Source organism: Xiphophorus hellerii, chromosome 6, assembly GCF_003331165.1.
Source record: "Xiphophorus hellerii strain 12219 chromosome 6, Xiphophorus_hellerii-4.1, whole genome shotgun sequence".
In the NCBI taxonomy this organism is placed as follows: domain Eukaryota; kingdom Metazoa; phylum Chordata; class Actinopteri; order Cyprinodontiformes; family Poeciliidae; genus Xiphophorus; species Xiphophorus hellerii.
In genome coordinates, this window is record NC_045677.1 from 9,057,724 (window position 1) to 9,084,735 (window position 27,012).

A 27,012-nucleotide genomic window follows, 5' to 3' on the forward strand; every position below is an offset into this window, starting at 1 on the left:
CACAAAAGTCTTGGACCGGCCCTGTATGTCTCTACCAGGTTTGGATGTCGAAAGGCAGAAACTTTCGGCCCATTGCTCCCGTCAGAGTTGATGGAGGGTGTCTGTAAACATTAATTTGCCAAAGGTTCTCAGCTGAGTTTAGGTGTGGCCTTTGACTGGACCATTTTAAAGCGCAAATATGCTGTGATCTATTCCATTGTATCGTAGTTCTGCTTGTATGTTTAGGGTTGTCCTGCAGGAATGTGAATTTCTGCCCTAGTCTCAATGTTTTTGCACCTTCTAGCAGGTTTTCTTCCAGAATTTCAAACTTATAGCAAAAAATAAATAAAAAATCCCTGATTATAATGTGACAAAATTTGAAAGCTTTCAAGTGTTGTGAAGACTTTTCTTTTAAGCGCTGCTGATTTGAGATGTAAAGAAATCGTAAAATATAAATTTCTCCACTTATTTGCACCTTCTCAGTTTTTCTTCTCAACACAATAATTTCTCTGCAAGTTATATAAAGGGTTTGCTCCCATTGGCACTTTACACCCAATGCAAATGCAGACCTTGTGATAAGTAACAAAAGCAGCCATGCAGACTTAAATCAATGCCTTCTGGCACATTTTAGCAAGGAGAGGTCTGGGTTAAAAGCAACTATCTCGAAAGAGAACAAGATATTTCTTTCGCTGAGAACGCTGAGATCTGTGGAAGACAGAAATATGTTAGAGTGGAAGTTTTGTTTTTCCACTCACAGTTCCATGTGTGTTGCTTGATGGAAAACCAACATGCAGTCACAACGGAAAAATGTATTAGCTATTAATCCCCCGTTCTTTCTCTGGTAATACACACCACGAAAAAAAAAAAAAGAAACTCGAGAGTAATTGTTGAGTGAAATCTGGAGAACCTAGATTCTGTCTGCATAGATTCTGATATAGAAGGTGAGCAAAGAGGTGCTTAAACCAGATATTCCTGCTGCATTACGGCCGGTGGTATGTGAGTCTGATTACCGAGGGAGGCTCGTGTTTCATTTACTGACCAGCTGCTGATTTCCAGCCCTGCTGTTGTTCAGGAAATCTCACTTACTCCTCTTACATTGGCTCACAACTAGAGAAGTACTTTTGTTAAAATGATTTATTATATTTTCCCTTGTAGCGGCTTAAATATCTAGAACGATCATCATTGTGGTATTTGTTGCTACTCAAGACTCTTGCATTGTCTCGCAAAGGTATTCACGTCTCTTAAAGGGACAGGGTTACGTGTTTTCAAACCACATACTTCCATTTTAAAGCATGATAAAGTGACTCTGCTACCTTTCAGTTGTTATGAAAATGCTGTATGTATCAAATGTGACTTAAAAGAAATTTGACTTCTTAATTTAACGCCTTGAAATTGGACCTCTGTCTCTTTAAGAAACTCTTGCTCTTTCTGAAACTCCGCCTTCTCGAAGTCATTACAACTTTACGCGGCCTTAAACCTGCAGCCACACATACAACACAATGGTTCAGACACAGTTATCTTTATATGTTAGACTGCTACAAAATAAAAGAATATTTAAGGGCTAATCATTAAGTTGGGCAAATATTTTGAGTGCAGTTTTCCCCTAAATAAATGACAAAACCTCATTTTCTTTAATTTTTCCTTCTTGACTTGTTTCCTACATGTAAATTTGAAATGAGTGTGAGTAAAACACACTGCAGCAGATTTCAGAATTTAAAATGCAACCACAAGAGAAAGTAGTGGCAATGTTTTAACTGTTTCCTTGTTTCTTTCAGTTGCATCTCTTGTCTGGGGAATAACATGCAGGATGACTAAAGCGACTGGCAAGTTGGCAAGAAAAGGTACCAATCATTCGCTTCCAGAGAAATGTTGATCCTGTCACTCTCCTTATCCTTTTCCCGGAAGTTTAAAAATATTTTGTCTCCTCAAAAAGACGACTTAATTGAAACAGAGTGCTTTGGGACCCCTTGTTTCTTTGGTGCAGGAGCAAGAGAAGACGGCACACGCTCCCTCTTCCGATTTGTTATACGAGTGGCAGAGCTTTAAATGACATAAATGAGAGCCAGATGCCAACTTTATGCCCATGCATCAGGTACTCCCGTTTCCATGATCTCACATCTTTTGTCGCTAAGCAGAAAAGTTTCATAGCAACTGTTCTCTCTGGGTCTTTCACTGGGGGATTTACATTAACATCGCCGTGGCTTTTACGAGAAACATGATGCAACAGCAGGACTTTCCCTGTCGGAGAGTTTGTGTTGACCAGGCTGCAGGCTGTTTACGGCTTTACAAAGGAAGCTTGCAGTTCTGGGGAATACAGACACATAAAAAGGAATTTGGGAATGTAGTTGGGTTAGACTGAATCAGGATTTGGGTTAGCACAAATGGGGTGTCCATTTGTGCACGTCAGACTTTTTTTGTCTGTCTTAACTGAAACAACACAAAGTATGTGGACTTTAATAGCAATGTTTTCTTTTTGCTGCCTTTTTAATTTTAATAGTAAACAGAATCACAAATATCCAGCAAAATGAATGTGAACTGTTTCTTTAAGACAAGCCTAGACCTGTTTTATGTTTTGCGTCTACAAGTATTTACAGATCATTTTCCCTCAAAAATGACTATTTGTTTAACTGAACTGTTTCTTGTCTTTATTGTTGAGTAGGTAAAAAAAAATGCACACATTATTTGTGTTTTTTCTTCTAAAAGAAATATGTGGCCCTCGAACACCTGATATTTCTGGCCCATGTGACAAAATATTTGGACACCACTAGAGAGTATGGTGTGAAGATGCCTTGAATGGAGAGATATACAAATTCAATATTTTAAACATAGAAAAAGGAAAGACAAAAATATTTTTGTAATGAGGAGCAGAAATCTATAGAGTCCCAAAAATCTGGCTGCTTGCATGTTACTTTGGAATACAAATTCATATCGCAACTCTGCAGCCCTTAATCTTGACTGTTTATCAGGTTACAATCACAAATCTCAATGTTTTAGGGGCAAAATCATGAAAAGTCATGGATTAAATTACTACTTTTTAAACCTCAAAACCATTTAAATTACAAAGAGGCATCCGCCAGTGCTGTCCTCTGCTGGTTGATCTGGCCTTAGAGCCCCTCACCATTTCACTGTGTACCAGTAAAGAGATATCTGGCATGTAGAGGAACGACATGGAACATAAGGTGTCGCTTTACGCAGACGATCTTTTGCTTTTTGTCTCCAAGCTATCAGCTTTGTTCTTTTCCACCTCATTCTGTTGAGCTAATTTGGTCAGCTTCCTGGGTATGAGCTGAACCTTGCTAAAGGTGAGCTTTTTCCTTAAAGCAAATATGTCAGATTTCACTAATCTGCCGTTCAGAACTGACAGACAAAATGGAAATATCTGGGTGTCACAGTGACAAAAACACAAAGAAAATTTGAAACCAAATGAAAGGATCATTCTCAAAATGGTTACTGCTTTCCATATGCTCTTTAATGAGATGGATTTGATTTTTTTCATCCTACATTTGCCCTAGGTAATTGCCCAAAACTTAGGTTTAGGATTTTATGATTGGACTTAGATGCTTAGTGTTTTGGTATTTTCACCATAATTTGAGACTTGACTGGGTGACTATGGAATTACACAGCGACAACAATTCAATTCAAAAATACTTTACTGATCCCAAAATGGAAATTAATTAATACACCCATACCAGCTGTCCTCTGCTCCCTCTCTTCATTTAACTCCATTTTAAATCCGGTCGTGAAACATCCACTGAAAACATGGGGGCAAGTTTAAAAATACTTTAAACTCCATAATATTTTCCCGTGTAAGACCAATTGCACTTAAACCATCTGTTCAGGATGCGGTGTTCCTTGAGTGGCACAGGAGGGATCTTACTCATTTAACGACCTTTTCATAGGGAAGAAATTAGCATCATCTGAACAACTTGACAATAAATATGGTCTACCACAATCCCACTTTTTTAGATATTAACAAGCCAGAGACTTCACTCAGTCCCATCTTTCCGGCTTGGTTTCTCTGCCAGAGTCTACATCATTGGAAACCGTCCTGCTATTGAACCCCACCCGTAAAGGGCTCATGTCGTGGCTTTACAATAAAACGCTAAACACGATATAGACCTTCTCACCCAAACTCAAAACTTTATGGGAAGAGGACTTCCCAGCTGGAGACATCTATATTTAAACTTGTTTATCGAAAATGTGAGCGTCCGCCATCGTCTCGTTCAGTTTAAAGTGGTACGTAGACCCCGCTTCTCCAAATGGAAACTGTCTTGTTCAGTTCTGGTACCAATGTTTTTCATATGCTGTCCAGGTTCCTCGGAGTGGCAATAACACCTAGGCCTCGCTTGATTCTTTTTGGCATCAGTGGTGAGGAGTTGCCGGCCTCTAAAAGACAGGCGTTGTTCTCTGTTAGCGAGGCGCGCAGTTCTAATCAGATGGAGGGGTGTTGCTCTTCCAACTTACAAGCATTGTTAATATGATCTTATGACGTGCTCGAGACTGGAAAGAATAAGATGTCTTCTTCAGCACCACACTGGGAAATAAAAAAAAAAAAAAAACAGGGCACCTTTCTTGACGCATTTCAAAATATACAATAATATTTCAGGTGAATTTGTTTTTATTAAAATGTGCTCCATTCTTTCCAGGGGTAGGGATGCAGTGGGCAGTGACCTGGGTAGGAGTGAATGAGGTTATTTTGTAGGGATTATTGTGTTGTAGTCTGTTTTTGTTTGAGTATGTAGTTTAAATAGACTATATTTCTGACTCCTCTTTTCTGTAAGTATTAAAGAAAAAAAGACTTTAATAAAAAGATATTGATTTAAAAAAAAGTCATTCAGCTAGACATTTGCTTGCTGTAAATTACTTTGTTACTTCTTAAAGAGTTTGAATGAAAACATTTCTGGTACTCAATCTGAATTTAAAGTCATTTTTATAGTAGCTTATTTTCTAATTAGAACTGTCAATCGATTAAAATTTTTAATCAGATTAATCAAATTTGGAACGCTGTGATTAATCACAATTAATCCCTATGCCCAACTTTGTAAGCTTAAATTATAAATATGCATGCAGTGGTGGTTCTTGTTCTTTTAATGGTCTCTCTTTCTGTTGCACTCCAACCAATTAAAATGCAAACAGTTATCAGATTTTTTTAAATTTTTGTACAGGCAGGTAATGAAGTTTCCTGATACCTAACAGCAGCTAAGGAAAACTTACTCCACTACACATGCGAACAAGTACATAGTATAGCAAACTTGTTCAGGGGGCAACTGAAAGATAACATAAACAGGTCTGGAAAAAACTAAGAGACCACTTAATATTGTCAGTTCCTCTGATTTTGCTTTTTATCGGTGTATGTTTGAGTAAAATGAGCACTGCTCCTTTATTTTATGAACCACTGACATCATGTCTCTGAAATTCCAAGCAAAAATTTTGTATTTATTTGCAGAAACCGAGAAATAATGGAAAAAGATGCAGCACTTTCAGACCTCAAATAGTGCAAAGGAAACAAGTTCATATTCATTTAGAAACAACAAAACTGATGTTTTAACTCAGGAAGAGTTCAGAAATCAACATTTGGTGGAATAACCATCAGGTTTTCAATGGGGTTCAATGGGGTTCAGCGCAGTGGGCTCTTAATATTTCCAGAACTGTATTTCATTTTCCACTTCTTGGATGCCCCACTCCTTTCTGATGCCACCCTGGGCAACTACCCATATTGCCCATATCAAAAACCTGATCTCCTGTGTGTCACATGCTGCTGTCACCTATGTAACCCTGAGTGGAACAGAAGCTATAAGGTAAAAAAAAAATATATATATAGTTTGATTAATCAGCGTTATGTTATATTAACGCATTAAAACCTCCAGATTAGTCGCATATGTTAGCATTAACAACCTTATTTCTAATAACGTTATATTTGAAATTTTTACTGCAATAAGTACATTGAGATTTTCCTAAGATGTGCAGTCCAACATTTCAGTCTGCAGAGTTGCATCTGGTTGAAATGGGAGCGGAGATGGCTAAAAGAGGCCCGGACATGGTGGTGAGGTTCTTTTGTTGGGCTTCGTGAAAAGAAGAGAGAGAAAAAAAGCAATGAGTCATTTCCCGGATAGTGAAGAAAAGTTCTCCAGTTACACACAAAGAAGTGAAGAGAGAAGACTGTGGGGAAGAATTATGCTGAAGCAATTCTTTTCTCCACTCTGCAGAGTCAGCTGGGAAAGGGTAGAAAACATCAGATGTTGACCCTCAGTGAAACGTCTGATTTGTTTGCAAGCCACAGAGGACTGGGATGAAGACGGTAAAAGAAAGGGCTCAAAACCCTGCCTGGAAGAAAGAACATTTTAAAAAGCTACTAAAATTCCTTATTGTTTTCATAGTCTAATGGATCCCATCCCCCATCGCCTCATCGCTCCGTCCTGCTGAGTGTCTGGCTCACATGATGCAGTTGGAATTCCAGATGTTGCTCGTGGAATTCTGCTCCATCTCTGGCCTCCAAATGCGGCTCCCCTCTTACTCCTCCTTCCTCTCCCCCCCTAAAATGCCTCGTGACTCTCCTCTCCAGAACACTTCAGAGAAGTGAACCAAAAAAAAGAAAATGTGCGCCCTAAATCTTTCTTGCGCAATTGGAAAATTACCTCATCATTGTAGCAGCGTGATACCCCCTTTCTGTAATAATTGCATATCATAGAGGCGTTTTAACGCCCTCCCCAGCCCACCGACCCAACTCTTTGCGGCAACTGTAATGTTTGTATGGAAGTTGTTTGGGTCATTAAGAAGAGGGGTACCGCCTAAGTTTACTGTGGACCCTTTATTGGATCATGATGTAAGGTTGTGTAAACACACTGTGCATAACGCGCACAATACTTTGGCTTGCAAAATTACTCAAACCACTTTATTCTTTTTAACATTATACCCACAACGTCAAATATTGTGGATGTAGAAAGAGATAAAGTTGTGTATTCAACGCCTTACCCCTCCTTTATCCTCTTTTGACAAAGTGATGCCAGGTTCTGGGCAGCTGTTCCTTAGTACAGCTCTGACATCAGGTCGAGATGTGCTGGTTCTGGTTGGTTCTTCCCAAATCGGGAATTTTTGACAAAATGATGCCTTTGTCAAAAATCCCCTGGGTCTGGAGAACCAAGACAGGGAGCGGGGACCATGCTCACCCTGCTTCCCGTGCCCAGAACCTGGGTAAACTTTGTCAAAAATCTCCTGGGTCTGGAGAACCTAGAGGGCAACTAGTGACCCTCTTTCAACAACTTATCCTCTTACCCTTGTTAGGGCCCAGCCCTCCCTAACCTGACCATTCTGAAAGATTATTTAGCCAACTATGAAAAATGGTAGATCCTTAACCCAAGGTCACAGGCAGGATCACCTGAAAGCCCTATCTTTCATGACCTTTATGTCCCTGTTTCAGAAGTTTTTGAACCTACAGTGACCCCGTGACAGACTGCCACAGTTGCCTTCGCACAAAGTTGCCTTCGCACAAAGTTGCCTACTAGTGGAATTCACTAATGCTTTATAGTACCTAAAATCGCCACCAGATGGCGTCGGGATATTTGGGTATACACATTTGAATGCCACATTTGGGAAGTGGTCTTTGGGGATGAAACAGGACATTTGGGGTGAAAGGAAACTTTTGCCATGCATTGAGTGGACATAGGGGATGAAGCGGGATATTTGGGAAAATGACTAAGTGTCAGTCAGTCATCCTGAGTGTTGCAGACTTATGGGAAGAACCACCCAGAAGTACTGGGTGTAGAGACTGGGCTTATAACCTTTACCCATCCTCACGACAACACAATTTTTGGGATTAAGAAGGGGCTGAAAACAGGATTCATTAATAAAGCGTGCCAGACACCCTTTTTTTTTTTTTTTTTTACAGATTTTATTTCAGCACCACACAGCTATCATAACTTAAAGTTACTCCTTACCTTTTTTCAACACCTTCTCCTTTCTTCTCTTAATGAGAATATATGAAACAAAGTTGTATGTATTTATTATGTATGAAACTTTATTATAGTCTAAATAGAGGAGTGTGTTGCTTACTTTGTTGAGCAAAGGAAGACATTAAGGTGCAAAAGTACTCTGCACAATGTGCACACAGCTCCGTCTTGCTCCGCTCCCATCAGTCACACGTCCTGGAAGATTTGCACTTGACTCACTCTGCTGTTACAACAAGCGACAAGATGGAGGTGGAAGATGTTGAACAAAAGCTAAAATCGGGAGAATTTACACTGCTAACTCAAATTATGAACTAAAAACTAAAGTAGTAAAAGTTTAACTAAAATAATATGTGGGATTTACTTTGAGCTCAGGCCTTTAATTAATGTTAATTAGTCCGTCTGATCAGGCTGTGTTGTTTTTAGGCCCAATCTAAGCTCTATTGTATGGTTTAGCCTTTGAGTTGATATTGGAGTATTTGCATGCTTTTACGAGTACCAGTGCTGGTACACTGGTATTGACCCAATTCATTAATCCAGATTTTTTCAGAAGCCAACTAAATCATAAATAGAGCCCACCTGTTTGATAAGGAACATTAAAGAACTGCCCTTAGGTAGCAAGAACTAGAATTAGCATCATGTTACTGTTGTATTGTGTCTAAATGTTCCTTATGTGTGCAGAGGGGGTTTTCTGCAGCCACTCACTGCATCCACTGGACATAGTGTGGGATATGATTATTTTTATTTGTACAATAACTAAATAAAGCATTCTGACTCTGATGAAGCTCAAGAAACAAACCAGACATTCAGGTCAGGGAGAAAGTTGAGCTTTCATATATAAAGTATCTGAAAGCTTGTGGTTGTAAGAGTAAAAAGGGGAATAAACACTTATGTAAGGCACTGTAACACATTCTTATCTTGGCAAAACACAAACATGTGCATCTGTATTGCTGTCTTTTTTATTTTCTACATTTAATCACTGATTTATTAAAAATAGACAAACTTTTGACTGATTTTTAAACTCTGGATTCAAACATTAAGTCACATAGAAAACAAAGTCCTCCGTCTTTTCAGCGTCCTCGTCAAATTGTGCTTGCATTCCACGCACGGTCCCCAAAAGCATGGAAAGGCAAGGACACACACAGACTCTCTCTCTCTCTTTTTGTATCTTTAATTGTATAGTTTAGATATGTTTTTTCTGCTGTGCAGCAACAAGGTTTATACAATCGTCCTCATCCCTGTTTCTACTTAAGATTTGGATCCGCTCGGCATTTTCCAACCCAGTTAAAGTTCCTGCCAGTTCCTGAGCCCCAGTATTGCAGTGGTGCGGTCGGGGAACAAGAAACCTGGAGGTCCAGGGAGAGTGGGGAAGACCAGATGGAAAAGAGACACGATCGGCACAAGTGATTCAGCTGGAGCGCCCAGGTGAGAGCTGGATTACGAGTAAGCGTTTAAAAAAGGGAAATTTACTGAGTGAAAATTAAAGCACAGAAAGCCTTTTAAAATTACTTTATTCATGTAAGAGAAAAAGGGAAAAGAGGAAGTACACACAGTCTTGTTAAAACCAAATAGTTGTCATTATAATCATAATCACTACTATTATTGTCACCGTTGAACTACTTTTACCCCCCGACTAGGAATGTAGCACCATAATTAAAAAATAAAAACTGTTCAAGTACAATGACAAAAAAAGGAGTCATTTTTTTCTTAAATCTTCAATTTATTTTCATTTGAGATAGAGTCAATGTATATTTAAAAAAAAAAAAACAATCAAGTTTCAAGCATACATAGCCCCATTCCCCTGTTCACTGTCCCCACATGTATAAAATTAAGGCCACTTTCCAAAGTGTATGTCTCTGTCCAGCAGGACGTTTTAATGTCAATTTACAAAAAAAAAAAGTAAAACAAAAACATTCAACAATAATAGTAACAGTCATAATGCTAATGACAACATCATTCTCGACAAAATTAGTCACTGAACATAAAGATACTGAATCAGCTGTTGTGAATGACTGAACTCGTGAGTGTGTGTCATGTTTTATGAGGACGGAAGCAGATGCTTTGTTTCCCTTTTATGGTCCAAACTGGCTCCAACATGTTGTTTGAATGGAAGACTAAGAAATACAGCAACTATTTGAATGTGGCTTTCAAGTGTGTGTGTGTGTGTGTGTGTTTTGGTGAGTATGTTCAAGCTTAACAAGAGGAGAGAAGGACTGGTTGGAGGTGGGTTCTCATGCAAAGAAAACATGCTTCACTCTGCGTTGTGGAAATGCAGGTTCAAACTGGAAATTCACGAGAACACAAACCATACCATTGGCAACAACTACAAGACATTGAAAATGGCTAAAACAAACAGCAACAAGCTGGCGTCAGTTACCACAGGAGGGCGGGAAGGAGAGAAAAGGAGAGGAAAACACAGTGGTTAAGAGATAAGAGATGGATGAAGTAGGCAGTGGTAGGATTATTTGAAAATAAAAGTCTCGCACTATTCCTTCGGCTCTTTCTCTCCCGCTTGGCTATCTGTTGAACTTTTGCTCCCATTTTGTCCTATTCCCCTCTTCCCTAGCTCCTTCTGCTCTTCCCCCACCTACACCTTGTCAAGTAGAGATCTTTGGAAGTACAGGATTCGGCGTGGAGTGCCGTACATACGGAAAAACACCAAGGCTGCCAATGTGGCAATCACACAGACCAGCAGGAACAGTGGCAACACCACAGCCACTGCTCCGTTCCCCTGGTTCGTCTCGATAATGGTCACATCCACCTCTTCCTCTGTCTCTGTCTCATTCTCCGTTTCCCTGTCTTTAGCTCTAGTTCTGTCCTTATCCTCTCGTCCCTTTTCCTTTTCCTTTTCCCTTTCCTTCTCTTTGTCTTTATCGTGGCCGCCGCCGCCTCTCCCGCCGTCTGTCTTGGAATCCTCGTTGGGGCAGCCCATCCAGTCACGGAGCGCTGATTTGGGGTATCCAGGCTCAACGCGCATCCTCTGATTGTCATATTTCCAGTACTTGTTGGCTTTGTAGAAGTAGGTATACGCTGGTGGGCGGAAGACTGAAATGTTAAAAACAACCTCTGACAAGGACTAACAAGCATGGACTGATGTTACATGTTGACCTTACCTTGATCTTTACTCATAAAGGCTGCCTTGATGTTCTCTGGAACGCCCTGCCACATATCGATAGATTTGGGGTAACCGTCTTCAACTCTTCTTGAGTCTTCATTGAAACGGTAATACCTGAGGAACGGGAAGCAAAGGAAATACATTTGCTGTAAGTTACTACTCACACACACACACATCTTCAAAACTGAAACGCTTTACACCAAAACTTGAAATCTGACTTCAGACATACATTGGATAGGATATAAAATTTGCTTAGGAAGAGCCAGACCCGGAATTAGATGATTAGTGGGATTAGTCGTGCCAGAAAGAACCTTCCCTTACTTGTTTTTTTTTGTTTTGTTTTTTTGATTGAACATCCTTGCCATGATTCAAATGGTCTTTCTATCATCTAAATTACCTTTTCTTTTTAATTGTAAAAGATTGTCCTCAGTCTAGGCCAAACTTGTCTTGTTAATGACAGTGTTTGGGTAAACTTTGAATTTGCTCACATAACACAAATCCAGCCTTCTATTTTTGTAACTGTTTACTAAGCACAGTTAGTTGCTTTAGTTCTGTTAGACACAACTAGAGACTTCAACCCAATCAATCTTTTCTCATTTAGACTTTAATGTTCTTTTGGTCTAAAGGGGAGAGTTTTGTTACGGTGTACATCTAATTGTTTTCTGTATCCATAAAAAAGAATAAGAAAAATGTCTTTGTTCTTGCACCACATCTATTTTGTACTACTGGAAAGCTCTCTACATTGACCTGGATCGAGCTACTCTACATGGCCTCTAGTAAGTCTGAAATGCTGCAGCAGGATGGTTGGATGGTTTAGATTTGGACTTCTGCAGTGGCAGCCTTTAAAATATGGAAGAATACGCAACTTTATCCAAACGTATGAATCTATCCAGTCTTAAATTTCACCTGGTAAACTTTACATTTGCTTTCATTCAGTTACATTTGAGTCTCATCAGGTCTTCTATGTTGTTGCTCCTTGTTTTAGCTTGTTTTGGGTCAATATTACTGCATTTGTTTTTTATGTTTTGTTGTGTTTATTATATTGGTTGGTGGTTTTAAACAATCTTGTGTTTTGCTCAACATTGTTTTTTGCTTCTTTTTTTTTTGACACACTTCACATAAAATAAATTGAACCGTACAAGACCTGGTTTTAATGATTTGAATAGGGCTTGTGTAATGAATTATTTCATCATTTCAAGTTGGACTTGAAGACCCAGATAAATTATTATATATTCAATTAGTGGTCAAAACCACTAATCGTTTTGACCCAATTCAATCTCTGATTTATATTCCAAACTGGGTTTATAATGAATCCATGCCTGAGTTCCTCTGTGATTAGCTTAATTTACCAGTTTGGATCCATTGCTGAGTTTCATGGCTCTCTTTCTCACAGTAGACAGATTGAAGGCTAACAGCTCAATAGAGGATAAAATAACTTCACCTGAAAATCTCTGGGTTACAATGTTGGACTATTGGATATTACCACTGTCACAAGCGACAATTGAATAATTTGTCACTGTAAAAAATGATGTCGACTAATTTGATTTTGACGATGATGCATAAATTGACAACCTGTCTCAAAATCCAAAGTTTACAACTGGCAGCCTCAACTAATTAAAGGTTGCAGCGGTGTGTGATTGAGGGAACAGCAGCAAAGTCAACAGTGGTTGCTTGTTGCTTTGTATATGGCTAATATAAAGTGTTTCATTCAACGGGTATTGACATTTTCAGCTTGAGTTGTATTGAAAAGCTCATATTAGGGACAACGGTAGCCCTCCACTGCTGATTGTTCCTTCACTTTTCTACAAAACTTCACAAAACCTTGGATTAAAACTCCCTGTAAGCACAGTAAAAGCCTCCCTGTTGTCATTTTGCAGAACTGTAGAAATGAACAAAAGAAAGGAAATCTTTGCTGAAATCTCATGTTGAGGCCTGCGCCACAACGGAGGTGGCTTACTGCACCTATGACTGACTTTTGTATGGGGTATGGGGTTCATACCAGCTGCCTTTGTTTTGATTTAGTTTATTTTTGTGTTTACACAAGAAGCATTTTTTTTAAATTCACAGTTAGTCATTTACTTTTCTTGTTTAAACCCTGTAAGGTCAACAATCAATCATGTCTTAGAGAAGTGGGAAAAGAGGGGTTTTCCTTTGAACTGCCACCATTTTAACTGGAGCACTTATTTATTTTAGATGCACACACAACCGGCCACACGCAGATGTTGACTAACTTGTTAGCTCGGAAGAAAAATGTCTGTCCGTTGGGGGTGTAGAAGAGAGCAGCATCTATCCGATCCTTGGGAAGTCCAGAGCCCATTTCCTTCAGATACTTGGGGTAACCAGAGTCAAGAATAGATTCGCTAAACACCCAATACTTGTCCCCTGCAGAGACATAGAGACATGTGCCCTCTTAGCCATCTAGTGATTACACAAAAAATGATTTACTCTCTGTATGTTGGCTGACCTTTGAAGAAAACAAATTTCCCCTCCTCATTTTCAAAAGCAGAATTCACTTGAGTGGGTAATCCTCTCCAAAAGTGACCAATGGGCATGGGGTATCCATCCAACACGCGGCTGTTGCGTACTCTCCAGAACCATTTGTCCTGAAATGTTAAACAAAGACAAAGCTTTATAGTAGACCAAGAGTAAATAAAAACCACCACAATCAGAGAGTTTTTATGGGATCTCACCTTGAAGACAAACATTTCTCCTCTAAAGATCCCGATGGTGTCAAAGTGTCCATCGCAGATGTCGGGACCATAGTGAGGTCTGTCCGGCGAGTAGGTGGGCTGAGGGTCGTGGTCAGGTGGGTGCGGTGTGAAGGGAGGGGGTGGCGGACCTGATCCAGACCCTAATGGAGCACATAGACATCTTAATCTATTAGAAAACCGAAATATAACCTCAGCTTTTAAGTCACAGTGCCATAAAACTAACATTTCTGCAGTTTGCCACAAACTGAGAATATCCGCTCATCCTTAAAAGTCTTAAATTCATGTATCCAAAATTACTTTTTTAAGGCAATTTTGTCTTAAATACTTTAATCACAACACGTCATCTGATTTTGTCATCAGATGACTATCTAGGTTTTCTTTTTTCCTCAACTGATTTTTCTGTCAGGCAAAAGTTTGAGTCGCGTGCCGACATCTTCACTCTGTGACTCGAGGCAGCTGAGGCTACCGCTAACTAGTTCCTAATACACTTTTTTAATTTTTGTGTGCAAGTACAAATTCATGGCCAGTTGGCTGAACAACCTTTGCTTCCGCCACCGACTCATAAGGCTACGTGCATTCTGTTAAAAAGACTTTTAAGCTAGGCACTACAGTGGTTAAAGCCGTGGAGAGCCATATGCAGTGTGTGAAGCATAAAGCTGATCCCAGCAGCTCCAAACAAACCCCAGGAGTTTTATTGTTTGTACTGTGCTTGATTGTAATCTAGTCGGATCCCCAAACCATCCCAATATTCATAGATGTCTCAAATTTAACTTAAAAATGTCTTAACACAGCTTAAATGTGAGTTGCTGAAACCTGCAGATACCTTGGAACTGTTTCATCACAATCGTTGTAAAGTGATTGGCAACATTTTTTTCACAAATGAAAATCTGGAAAAACTGTGGCATTCATTTTTATTCAGAGCCGTTGCAAGTTTTTTAAAAACATACAGAGACTCATTTCTGTGCCCTGTAAGAGCTCAAGCTAAGTCTGATAGCATGGCCATCTATTGGCAACTCTCACCACAGATTCTTAATTGGATTTGGATCTAGGTTTGGTCTCTAACTGGGTCAACCAAATACACAAAGCATGCATTACATCTATGCATCTATGGCTATACTTTCAGGGTTACAGTCCTTCTGGAGGCCATAGGTCTTTTGCAACTTCTAACTGGACTTCTCCCATGAAGGTCCCACATATAATTCAACTGGTCAACTCCTTGCTTGCTGTTGCAGAAGAAAAGCAACTATAAAACATGGGACTGCCACCACTGTGTTTCAGTGTGGGGTACAGCGTGTTCAGGGAGTTGTGCAATATTAGTTTTCCTACACAGAGTTCTGCATGTTATGTGGTCAAAAACATCCAAGTCTCACCTCATTTGACCAGAACACTGTCTACATGTCCCTTCTTATTGCTTATTCCCTTTCTACTTCCCAGTCTTCCATTAAGGTCAACTTTGGCACCCTCTCTGGTTGATGTTTTCACCCAGCCCTTTTTTTGTTTTTTATACTTTTAATATATAAAACAACATTTTTACCAACTCTTCAGGGACAGAAGAGAATTCTAATTGGAAATTTTAGCAAGGGGGGAGCTGGCAAATTGTAGAATACAGGTTTTTGGTTTCAGGTCCTTAATAAGGACAGCAAAAAAGAAGGTGTGCAGTAGTCTGTGCCTGCAACACACCATAAAGTTGCTGTATGCCCCTGCGGTCATCATCAGGAAGCTGGAAGTTGTCCGTGTCCATCCACTGGTAGAACGGAGCCATGATGGCCGACGGGTCGTTGGAGTGCTCAAGACCCAGAGCATGGCCCAATTCGTGCACCGCCACGAGGAAGACGTCATTCCCTGGAAGACAAAGACTCGTTACACCGACCGCTTCGTTTTGAGGAAGAGGGAAGCATTTATTCTGGTGCGGCGAAGTTTTAGACGGGAGAAGGAGGAAACAGAACTGCTCCCTCATTTAGAGATGACTCAAAAGCACGCTACTATTTCACATCGCATCAGTGGATCAAAATAAAATCAGACGAAAGTCATGTGAACACAAGTTTGACTTGAACAGCTGACAGTGGACATTTCTGTGGTTTCCGCACTTTGAAAATAAGCACATTCCTCCGAACCTTCTCTACCTCAAAAGTACTGACACGAGTCTGGACCTGCACCAGGTTATGCTTGTGACAGCAAAAAGAAAGAAAGGCCTAGACTCTGAACAAACAAGTTACTCCCAACATTTAAACGTTTTCATGTTTCATCAGATTTCAGAGAATCTATATAGAGATTTTTTTTTAAAGTCCTTCTTTTACTTCGGGCATCTCGGAGCCTCACCGTACAGATCCTGGTTTCCAGTCGTCCATGGCTCGGCTGCATCAAAGTGAGTGTCTCCTCCGATGCCATTGCCAGGAAAGTAGGCGTGCGCCAGGAAGCCCCCCTCGCCGTCGAAAGGACTGCTGTCGCCGTGGAAACCCTCCGCAAAGTAGAGCATTATGTCGGCAAACTCCTCAACTTTGTCCCGTATGTGACTGTAGGGGATTTCCTGGAAACGGAGCGGGGTGACGCTCTCCCACACCTTGAAGGCCTTCCTGATGGCCTCGTAGGTCTCGTACTCGCCCGCCTTCGGGGTGTAGTTCTGGATGCTGCACAGAGCGCGAATTTGATTGGGATTTTAAGAAAAATTACACCCCATTCACTAAATTATGTCTATAATTTTTTCTTCTACTCAAAAATGGCATCATCTGGTCCACTTGGGGCTTCGTTGACTTACGAAAAAGTGATGCGGTTCTTCTGCCACTTCAGGTTCTGGATGGCGTAGCGCTTCCTCCTCAAGTTGCTCTTCAGCTCAGCTCCAAACTTATCTGGCACCCCACAGCGCGGTCGCGTCATGGCCCTGTGAGAGAGAGAGAGAGAAAACAAAAACAAAAGCAACGTTCAGCTCAAGGTCAGAAATAGCACCTGTTATGTTTTGTGCGTTGTTTTATTTATTGGTACTGACGCAATCGTTTTCTCGTCGATGGCACCGGTTACTGTGAGGCCGTAGAACCTCTGCATTGTGGCGATGGCTGAGGAGACGGATTGAGGGGAGCGAAGAGAGTGGGTCCTCAGATCTCCTGGGGGAAGGTAGCCATACTGCTGCAGCCATGACTAGCAAAAGAAAAGAAAAGAGGAAACTCTTGAGATTTCTCATGGAAAAACCCCCCCAGACACACACACACACACACAAATTCCTGTTTTTATCTAAGATAAAAACATAATTAAGAAATAAAAACCCATTTCAGCTCATTTTTGTTGATGATCCTGCTGGGTGGACGGTACCGTACGAGACAAGGGCGGCTACAAGGAGTACAAGTTCAGAAAGTTTTTATGTGGCTGCAGCGAAAACACATTCTGCTCTGACAACCAAAAATGAGCTCTTAAATTATTTTTCTCCGTGTTTTCTAGCCTGAAGGAGTTGCACCGCTTCCAAGCGCTTGGCCAGTTTCCAGTTAATTATTAAAGCCAAATCCTATTCAACCATCAACATGACTCACCCCAGTGGATATGTGTGCTAATGCTGAGCGAAACCTCTAATAAGGGCAGTTTGGGTTTCGACAAACAGCCACAGGGGTTGGAATTAATACAAATCACCTCAAGAGGTTGATTATTAATCCCCGTTTCAAGTTCAAGTTTTAAGTTATTCAGTGCTAGTTTGGCATCTGAGCCAGCTTTGCTTCTCCCGCAGAGCTTCTCCTACACCCTTTGCCTTTTAAACCAGAACCAAGAAAATAACATGGAGGCCTGTCCAAACAATGGTAAATGGTAAATTTATGCTGTACGCAGTCACCCTGTGATCTCGGCTGTGGTTAGGTGGTCTCTCTCATGTCTCAAACATACTGTATTTGAATCCTTGCATGAAGCAGTTTGGTGTGATGCAAACAATTGCACAAGGTCATTTGTTTTGAATGGTGGGGTTTCGGAGCTGTGGGTAATGGCAGTGTGGAGAGAGAAAAAGAGAATAGCAGCGGCAGAAGAGCAGAGAGCAAGGGAGTGTCCCAGGGTGAGAGTCAGGCCGTGGGCAAACCCCAGCCGATGTCTCCAGTTGAGCAGCAGCGTCAGTCAGTAATTTAACTGGGAATTTCTCCTGAGCCGCATCCAAACCTCAGAGTCAAACTCCCCTTCGTTAATGTCTCTGTCCTTTCCTCATCTCACTCCCTCCCCTCGTCTCCCTTACCCCACTTTTATGGAAAACCCATTTGCTTAAATAATCGTAAGGAGCCACACCCCGACCAGCTAATTTTTTTTTGCTTTGTAGGATATTGGTTGCTAATAGTAAATTCAAAATGTTTTTATTCGGCGTTTTTTCCCCCTATATTTTCCGCTGACATTGTGCTGTATTTAACGCCATGTCCACTCAAACATTTTGCAAAACTATGACGTAGCATATTTGTGGATGTCCTCAATCGCTTTGAAACATATTAAATAGTCTGGACTCTTCATCTCCAATAACATTCAACAATAAGCTAAAGAAAGTAGAAGATAAGATAAAATTAACCATAAGTGTTTCCAAATTTCTTTTGGTCAGGAACTGTTTCAGCCTGCCACTGCTTGAAGGACAATAGCCTTGGACTGCTGTAATGTAGCTTTATTTTAGCCTAGGTAGAACTACTTTAACCGAGCAATACTATAGACTTGAACAAGTTTAGCTTTGCACTGTTTTTAACTAGCACTGCTTTAGCCTCTCACTGTTTTATCTTTAAATTGGTGTAGAATAGCACTAATGTAGCATAGAATTGATTCAGCCTAGCACTGCTATAGCCTAGCATAGCATTGTACTGTTTCAGCTTAGCACTGCTATAGCCTAGCATAGCATTGTACTGTTTCAGCTTAGCACTGCTATAGCCTTGAACACTTTTGGACAACAACTGCTTTGACCTAGCCTAGTACTACTCTCTGTCGTTATGATTTAACACTACCAATGTTTCTAATGTAAAGCTAACTTAATGTAGCGCTGCTTTAGCCTAGCACTGCTGCACTCTAAAACCATTTTAGCCTCATGTAGCTTTAGCCGTGCATTCCTGTAGCCTAGAACCACTTTAGTCAAGCACTGCTTGGCACTGCCTTAACATGGCATTAATGTAGTCCAATGCTGGTTTATCCAAGGCCAATACTTCTTCAAGCTAGCACTTCTGTGTTAGCCTAACATCACTGTGACCCACTGCTGTTCTAGCATTGTCCTGTGTCTTCTGTAGACTTGCAATGCTACAGCATCATTCCAGAAACTCTATAGACACATTTTAATAGCATAACCACCATCTGAATGAGCTGAAGGTCTATTTATTTTTATTAGTTTTATGTTAAATATGCTCATGCACCTTGGTTGAGACCTAGCAAGAGCAGAACGGCAGGTTTTAAGTCCTTGAAGGTCCAGTTTTGCCTCCCCTGTATATCCTAGAAAGACATGGAGGTCTTAGTGTTTAGATTTCACCCCTGAATGAGTTCTTTCTGGTTCTGACTCACCGCTGTGGACACATAAAGACCCACTGTTTGTTTCTGTTACAGCACGGCCTCAAGAGTGGGAAAGAAAGAGTGGAGCGCAACAAGAAAAAGATGAATTTTACATGAGTCCAGATAATGCAGATAGGAGTCACAACGAGCCCTACAGTTTGTCGTCAGTAAGCGACGTACGTCTTCTGAAATCAAAGGAAAGCCCATGCTACCCCATCCCATATTAATACTGGCCTCAGCTCAGAGAAAAACAGGCTCATGAATGACAGAGAACACTTGTTTTAACTTTAAGGCATTCATGAGCTCCTCAAGTTACTTCACAAAGTCTTATTCAGTGTCACACACTGCTATTTCTGAGAGCGCATACAGATTTGGTAACTAAAGCAGAACCGGGAGGAGGAAGTGGTCAGCATTTACAGTGGGATAAGAAGAGACATGTAGGGATTATACAGTCTTTTGATTTTCAGTTCCTGGTCTTTTTAAAGGCCTGACCAAACTTCTTACAACATGCCTGGTTGTTATTATGGACTCTAAATAAAACTGGGGCATTTGATCTATTGGTTTTTATTTTCTTTGACAAATTAGCTGAAGTAGTTGACCATATTTTCTGTTATCCACAAGCAACTTTCTTTAAAGGAATAACTGGGCTTCCAACAATGCAATGCTCCTTTTTAGACTTAGACTTAGACTTAGACTGACTTTATTGTCATTTTGCATGCACAGGGTGTATACAAAACGCATTTTTTGACGTAATGTCACCCATGATTTGAGATACACTATCATTTTACATGCACTGTATTTCCATTGCATACAAAAGTATGCAACCTTTAGTAAATAGCACTCTATCATCACTTTTCTTTGCATCTGTTACTGTAGCATAAGTGACATGATTACCAGTTAGCCAGGTTTCATCAGATTTGTTGGATATGTTGGCAACTACGAGATGCAATATGACCGCGTTATTCGTTAACCAGTATATTTCAAGAGTCAGGAATTCCCATTTCGCATCCCAATAAAATATTATGCCAGTTGGATCGAGTCTCCAACAGGAACACACCATATCATCACTGCACCAGATGCCCACAGAGAGTAGTCAAAACATTTTACAAACGTCGACATCAAACATAAATACAACTACTACTAAATTTAAGCAAATACTCCTGAAATGTTGCAGAGACTCAAAAGCATAACCTAATCTCATGCTATGGTATGCAGACACTCTGTCTGCACTGATGAAGATTCAGTCACCTCGGCTTGCAGAGTGTTTAATGTAGCTCCTATAATTATTTGATTATTTAGGGACTCATTCCTTTATGTCTTTGCGATCCTTTAGTGTAGTTAAACAAAATTTGATGTTGATAAGACAGGGGAAGTACTGAACCTCAAGCAATTTGACGCTCTAAACGTTGCACCCTTCATCTCAATGCATACGCACAACACAAAACAGACTCTTAGACGTGACAGCACTTGACTCTTCTCAAAATGTACATTTTATTCCACATGTAGACCCACGTAAAATAAGTTTTTTATGTATATATACACGGCAACTCACTCAGTAGAGCGTTTATTTTGCATAGGATGAGAAAGGGGAGCAAGAAGGACAGTTGCTCAGTTGTTCCGTTAGCTAAATGCCAACGGAGAGAAACTCTGGTTACCGATGATGGGAGTCCCTCTGAGGCATGCAGGGTAAACAGAGCACGCACATCTGCTTATTACGCCTCCCTTCCTCTAAACAGAGGGTGGCAGAATTGTGTCAAATGATGTGAAATTATATCTTTCGATTCCCTTGCAACTGTCCATTACAGGATTTGATCGTGTGTGGGCAGGTGTGTTCACCACAAGCCTGCAGAAATGGCATAAATGTTTCCCTGCTTTATAAAGATTTGCTTGAAGCATAGCTCAGGCTTTTGTGACTTCTTCCCCATCTTTACAAAAGACCTCATTGACACACATATAGACTCCTGGGATTCCCCATCTGCTACCTGCTGGCACGCATATGACATAAAGCAGTCTTTTACGAGCAAAAAAGCAAATGCCAGGCAAATATCAATGGCAACACATTGTTAAAGGGCTTTTCTTTTACATTCAGGAGATGAGGTAATTTGTTTAAGTGGTACCTCATATCCTGGGACCCCTCCTGATTTTCCTCCAGGAAGTTGCCATTTAGCTAACAGGTTAGGATTTAAACAATGAAAACCACCCAGACTTCCTTCCTTTTCTCCTTCTATCCTCTTTTCCAACATGAAATTAGCATAAATGTACTTCTCCGACTTGTCCTGAACTGCATTTACAAGCAAAAGGAGTTGGTTTTATTCACACGTGCGTAACTGATTTACATCCTATCTAATGCAGCAAGACAACTGATTCATTTTTCTTCTTTCTTTTCCTGCACATTGCCTCACTCCCTCAATGCATCACAATGCCTTCCTTTCTCATGGCCTTCAACAAGCCCCTTTACTGTCCTCATCATGTCGTTTCATGGCTGTTATCCTTTGTAGTTGATGATCTCAGCTTGCAGACATTTTCGTGTGTTTGTGTAGACACGGATGTGCCTGCGTCCTGAAAGTTGGTGGGTGCTGCTGACACAGCACGGTGGTTTTGGATTGACGTTGACCACTTCCTTCCTTCACCGCTGGCCACAGGAAGTGGAATTTTTTGCCACACTATTTGCAGGTGTTTATTTCACTGACCAACACCTACTGGCCTGATTGAGATAACTGCAGAGGAATCGTAAAATACCCACAATGGACAAAACAAGACGTCCACGGAAACCTGAGTCTTTCTGCATTACACTTAACCGAAGTTTGTTTGTTTTTTATGGTGGATTTTGTTCCTGCTGCTTTTAAGGTATGTTTGTGTCGGACATGTTCAACACGCTCATGATGGTAATAATAACCGTAAAGATATGTCTGCAAAAATTAACAATTTTATGTCCTCAGAGCTTCAGAATAGATCGCTTATGGTTAACAGTTTCATCCAGGAAATCTTTATGTTATGCAGCATTTCCTGCTGAAATTCAGCTGGACGCTGCTGTTTGCTGAGTTAATATACAGTTCAAAAATAACACAAAAATGACCACAAGAGTTAGCAATAAGTTAAATAACTGTTGGAAAGTGTATTAGTAAAGTAAGGAGCACAATACATCAAAAGCTTCCCTGTAGCATAATGTTGCCATCACCAAATGTAACGAAGGGGATGATATAATCACTTTGATGTGTATTTACAAATCCTGTCACCAGACTAAAGTAACTAAAGTTGAATTGCAACATGAGACCAACTGTGCCTTTGCAAAGCATATTAATTTCAGAATGCCTGCGTTTATCCCTCCAGTCAATAATGTGTAGAATCACGGCTAGCTGTAGATCTTTTAGGGGGAGATTTCTATGTGCTTTGAACTTCAAGAGACTGAAGGTGTTGCCCCTTGATTGTTTGCAAAATAGCTCAAGTTCATTTAGACTGTGCAACTGTCTGTGCACGTCCGTTCTTAAGTCTTGCCACCGATACTAAATTGGGTTTGGGTCTATACTTTGACTGGGTCATTCAAACAAGAGTGTGCTGTGTCCAAATGCACCATGTTTAGACTCGTGAACTTCCGTCCCAATCTAAGATTTTTTAAAAGGCATCATGCTAATTGAGGATTAGCATGATCCTTCACTAATATATACTATATGGATGGTGTTTTACACAGCTTTTTGCGTGTTCTTGCATGCCAAAAACGTCCATTTTCTGTTCAGCTCACCAGAGCACCTTTCCCTACGTGGAAAACGGAAAATGGATTTTTGTAGCTTTCTTTCAGTAAAAGCCACTCCATCAAGACCAGATCCAACCTTCTCCACTTATTTGGTGTCTTCTTTGGTCTGCATGATTCTGCTTGTTCTCTACTCTCATCGAACAAACCTCTGATGCCTTCAAAGAACAGCTGGATTTATTAATTAATACACAAGTGGAGTCTACTGACCTCTGACATTAACTGGTTGCTCTGGATTTTATTTTGAGGCGTCAAAGTAGAACGGCATTCAACGTAAGATACCATTTCGTGCAATTTCCTAATGTAATTATGTGTAGGTAAGACTAAAAACCATCCAGAAACATTAAAAAAAAAACGTTTGAGGTACTAAAACATTTGGAAAACATTGGTTGCCGTCTTAGTTTACATTTTGCAGCTCAGTCTTTCAAGCCTCCAGCCTAATGTAGGTCAATACAGTAACTGAACTCTGTTTTTTTCCACTGGCACGGCTGCAGCTCCAATTCCTTGCAGGCCGCAGGCAGGATACAGATATTACAGAGACGATTGGCGCCGCTAAGATTTTTGGAGAAATCTTCATAACTCGTTGATCGCAATTCGTGGGCCCGTGATGAAAACAGCGGCCTTTCCCGCACATGCTCGGTGTTTACTGATGGTACTGAAGGAAGCAGGTGTGCAAGTATCATAACCGAGTCACTTCCTTGAATTAACACTGGACTTCCCCCATGGCTCCATGGGAATTTTGCAGATAAACACATCACGGACGAATCTCAGCAAATAACATCGAGTCGTGGCAGAGGAATCTAAACTAAATTGTGGTTTTCTGGAGGAAATTTAGATCCTTCACAGATGGCTTTGCTGAGATCCTTCAAATCCCCCAGACTGTGAAAACCCACCTCATCCCAGCTCAGACCTAATTTATGACATATGTCGACAATTAGCCTACATTTCATATCCTGCGAGCCGAACTGCCTCCACATCTCACAACCCCTCCTTCAATAAAAAAAAAAAGAAATGCCTCCGTCTCTGACCCAAACCACAATACAACTTCATGCATTACTTGCACATTTCTTCCGTCTTTTGCTCCTCGCGCTTTTGCCCTCTCAGCATTTTTTTTTTGTGTGTGTGTTTTATGAGGCTATCATCATTATGGGCTGTTTCCCCTAACCCAGGGTCAAAGCCTTTCCCATCTCGCCACAGAAATCATTACCCGTTAGAATATGGACTGAAACACAAAGCTGTCAAATGGATTGCTTTGATTCCCGGGCTGAGAAGGTGTTTATGCAAACGGATTCACAAATGCAGCCCACAAACAAATCCTGATTGTTGTAGAAGAGAACGAAGGTCGCCCCTGACCTGAACTCACACCAGCGTAGTAGTGCCGAGAAGTAAACAGTTTTTTGAAAGAAGGACATAAAAATTTTTTACGTAGAGGACAAAACTCTAGTGCGATGAGACAAAAACTCAGGTTATTTATGGTGAAGCACATAGTAAAACGTGGCAGTGGCAGAATGATGCTGCGGGGAGGCTTTTCTTTGGTAAAGGAAGGGAAGTTGAGCTAAATAAAGGGCAATCCTGGAAGAAAAGCTGATAAGAGGCTGCAGAAAACTTTAGACTGGCGTGAAGGTTCATCTTCCAGCAGGACAACAAACCTAAATATTCAGCCAAATAAAAGGGGGAGTGGTTTGGATCAGCACAATCCCATGTGTTTAAGAGAATTATCGGCAAAACTTTAAAAATATTGATGCTCGGTTTTTATTTAGCAGTGTCAGATGAGAGGGGGTTGAATTCACGCCACATTTTAAATTATAATATGAAATGTTAAACTGGTGTGAATACATTTGTGAAGCACTGAGCATTTACCTCTTTAGTTGTACGTAACCTAAGACATGTTTTCTATTGTTTTGCGCATGTTGTTGTTTATGCATTTCTCACAACAATTGGAAAAGTTTCCACTTCTATTTATTCAACCTCCTTTTTATATTTTTTTTTACCTGGTTCTCATGTTATTCCTTTTTATATTCTTAGGTCACAATAGTTCCCAGTTGTGCCCTAATATGAATGACAAAGATAATATAAATCTGTCACTCTCGGATTGACTAAGCACTGATTTGTGATCTCCATTCCCACTGGCATTATTACTCCATACTAATTAGATTTGATCACTTCGCATATTGTTTATCCCTTTAATTAAAGCCTGTTTTGTCTTACCCAGTGCGGATGTATTGGGGTTTTTTCTCACCTCCGGGTTGATCTGCCGCTGCGTCGCTCCATGCGCTCTCAGTTCCCAGACCACTGCCACCAGCAGCAGCCGGACCACCGATCTCACCTCGGGCATCATCGCTTCACCCACAAAAAAAAAAGAAAAATAGAAAGAAACAGATACCTAACTTTGGCAGATGTCCCTGTACACGTCTGCACAATCTTTCCCCTGCTTTTCTTTTCTTTTCTCTCTTTTTTTTTTTGTCAAAACATCGTCTGCGGATAGAAAGAAGAAAACAACGCTCCTTGGCCGACTTGGCGAGACGAACTGAATAATAATAATAGTAAAAATTAAAAACGCGCCTCTCTGCAACTTCAAACTCGCGTTATTTCAACTGATAAATCTCCGGTCTGTGCATTCTTTCCCTGTTTTCTTTTCTTTTCTTTTTTGCTTTGCTCACGGTTATCAACTTCGCTGTCGTTCCTGAAGGCAGGAAGTAAAGAGGGGGGCTTGCGGGGCTGTCCGAGTTCAGCCTGCGCTTCGCTCCAGATGTTGCAGCAGGCTTTTGTTTCCACACAAATTAAAAAACTCTCTGTCTCCTTCTGTCCTCTGCCTGCTGGACTCTCGTCAGCCTATCCTGACCCCCTCTCCTCTTCCCTCTGCAGACGTGGTACTGTGATACCCCCGGGAGGTTTTTCAGCTGGAAAATATTGGGCTGTAGGCCTCCTCCTCCGCCTCCTCCCCCTCCGCCTAAACCTACCCGCCTTCTCTTGGAAAGCTAAACGGATTTAACTTGATGACCGATCAGGCTTGGCACCGCTTTCTCTTACCGCCAGCCAGCGAGTAAATAAATTAAAAGCCTTAATGACGCACGGAAACGTTGGTGTAGTCATGAGAGAAGATGGAATCAAAAACTTTACACTTTGAAACAGATGAAGATATGATCAATTTTTATCTTTGCACGTTCATGTTTTTCATTATTATTATTATTATTATTATTATTATTATTATTATTATTATTATTATTATTATTATTATTATTATCATTGCTTCAGTTGTTCAGGACTGATGCAAGACGAGCACAAATACACCGTTTACCATTTGTACCTCCAATCCGCTTTATGAAGACGTAATTGCGCCCCCTAACGTTCGTACAATGTAAGGTCAAGAGCGAGGGTCAAAACCCGTTTTATTGCGAAGATCAATCTTTGTGCTCACTTCTAGGAATTAGATATGTGCAGAACAGCGAAACGCTTCGTTATCGTTACTATGTAACATGTGTTTCGCGTAACATTAAAGAACCGGAGTTGTACTCCTATTCTGGAGCGCAGAATAGTGAAAATCCTACTTTTATAATTGTCAAATCCACCAAACATCTACAAAGTTCCTGGCTTGAGCTGTTAAAACGCTGAGCTGCTGTTAACTACATGAAACTGTGCATCGATCTGTTTTGTGTTTTAATGTATGTTAACTTCAATCAAAGATTTGCGATAAACAACAATGTTTTGTGTTAATTTATTGACAAAATTGTAGTTAATTAGATTAAAACAAAACAAGCGCTTGAACTTTATGGAATGAAAAATGATTTGTTTTAGGATATTGAAGAAAAGCCTGTGGTTTGCAATCTAGTGGCGAAAACAAAAATGGTATTTCTGCAACAACAAAAATAAGATTGATTTTTATTCAAATTTATATATATATATAAAAAAAAAACCTGCTCAGCTCTATGTCTCCATCCAAACTTATAATGGACAACGTGAGGGTGTCAGAGAGCCACATGCAGCGCAGGTTGAGTATACAAGAAGGCCAATATTAATGAGAAGCTTCATTGAATAAAAGCTTTC

At 40.5% G+C, this 27,012-nt stretch overlaps 1 protein-coding gene across 1 annotated transcript; it reads right to left on the bottom strand.

Annotated features, from left to right (window-relative positions):
• Positions 1 to 8,806: 8,806 nt before the first annotated feature.
• Positions 8,807 to 25,862, bottom strand: mmp14b (matrix metallopeptidase 14b (membrane-inserted)). Its single transcript, XM_032565576.1, has 10 exons — positions 25,208 to 25,862; positions 16,732 to 16,880; positions 16,504 to 16,626; positions 16,068 to 16,375; positions 15,429 to 15,590; positions 13,728 to 13,888; positions 13,502 to 13,640; positions 13,269 to 13,419; positions 11,036 to 11,151; positions 8,807 to 10,952 (listed from the first exon to the last, which is right to left on the bottom strand). The coding sequence occupies exons 1-10, from the start codon at positions 25,304 to 25,306 to the stop codon at positions 10,510 to 10,512; spliced, it is 1,851 nt and encodes a 616-aa protein (XP_032421467.1). The 5' UTR covers positions 25,307 to 25,862; the 3' UTR covers positions 8,807 to 10,509.
• Between the last annotated feature and the right edge of the window lie 1,150 nt (positions 25,863 to 27,012).

Bases quoted from the DNA above. Each gene is read 5' to 3' on its own strand.
- mmp14b (XM_032565576.1), bottom strand. From the start codon at position 25,306: ATGATGCCCGAGGTGAGATCGGTGGTCCGGCTGCTGCTGGTGGCAGTG. The intron at 15,591-16,067 runs GTGAGGCTCCGA...TTTGTCTTCCAG, and splicing joins TGGAAACCAGGATCTGTACG to GGAATGACGTCTTCCTCGTG. The intron at 11,152-13,268 runs GTTAGTCAACAT...CCCGTTCCTCAG, and splicing joins TTTTTCTTCCGAGCTAACAA to GTATTACCGTTTCAATGAAG.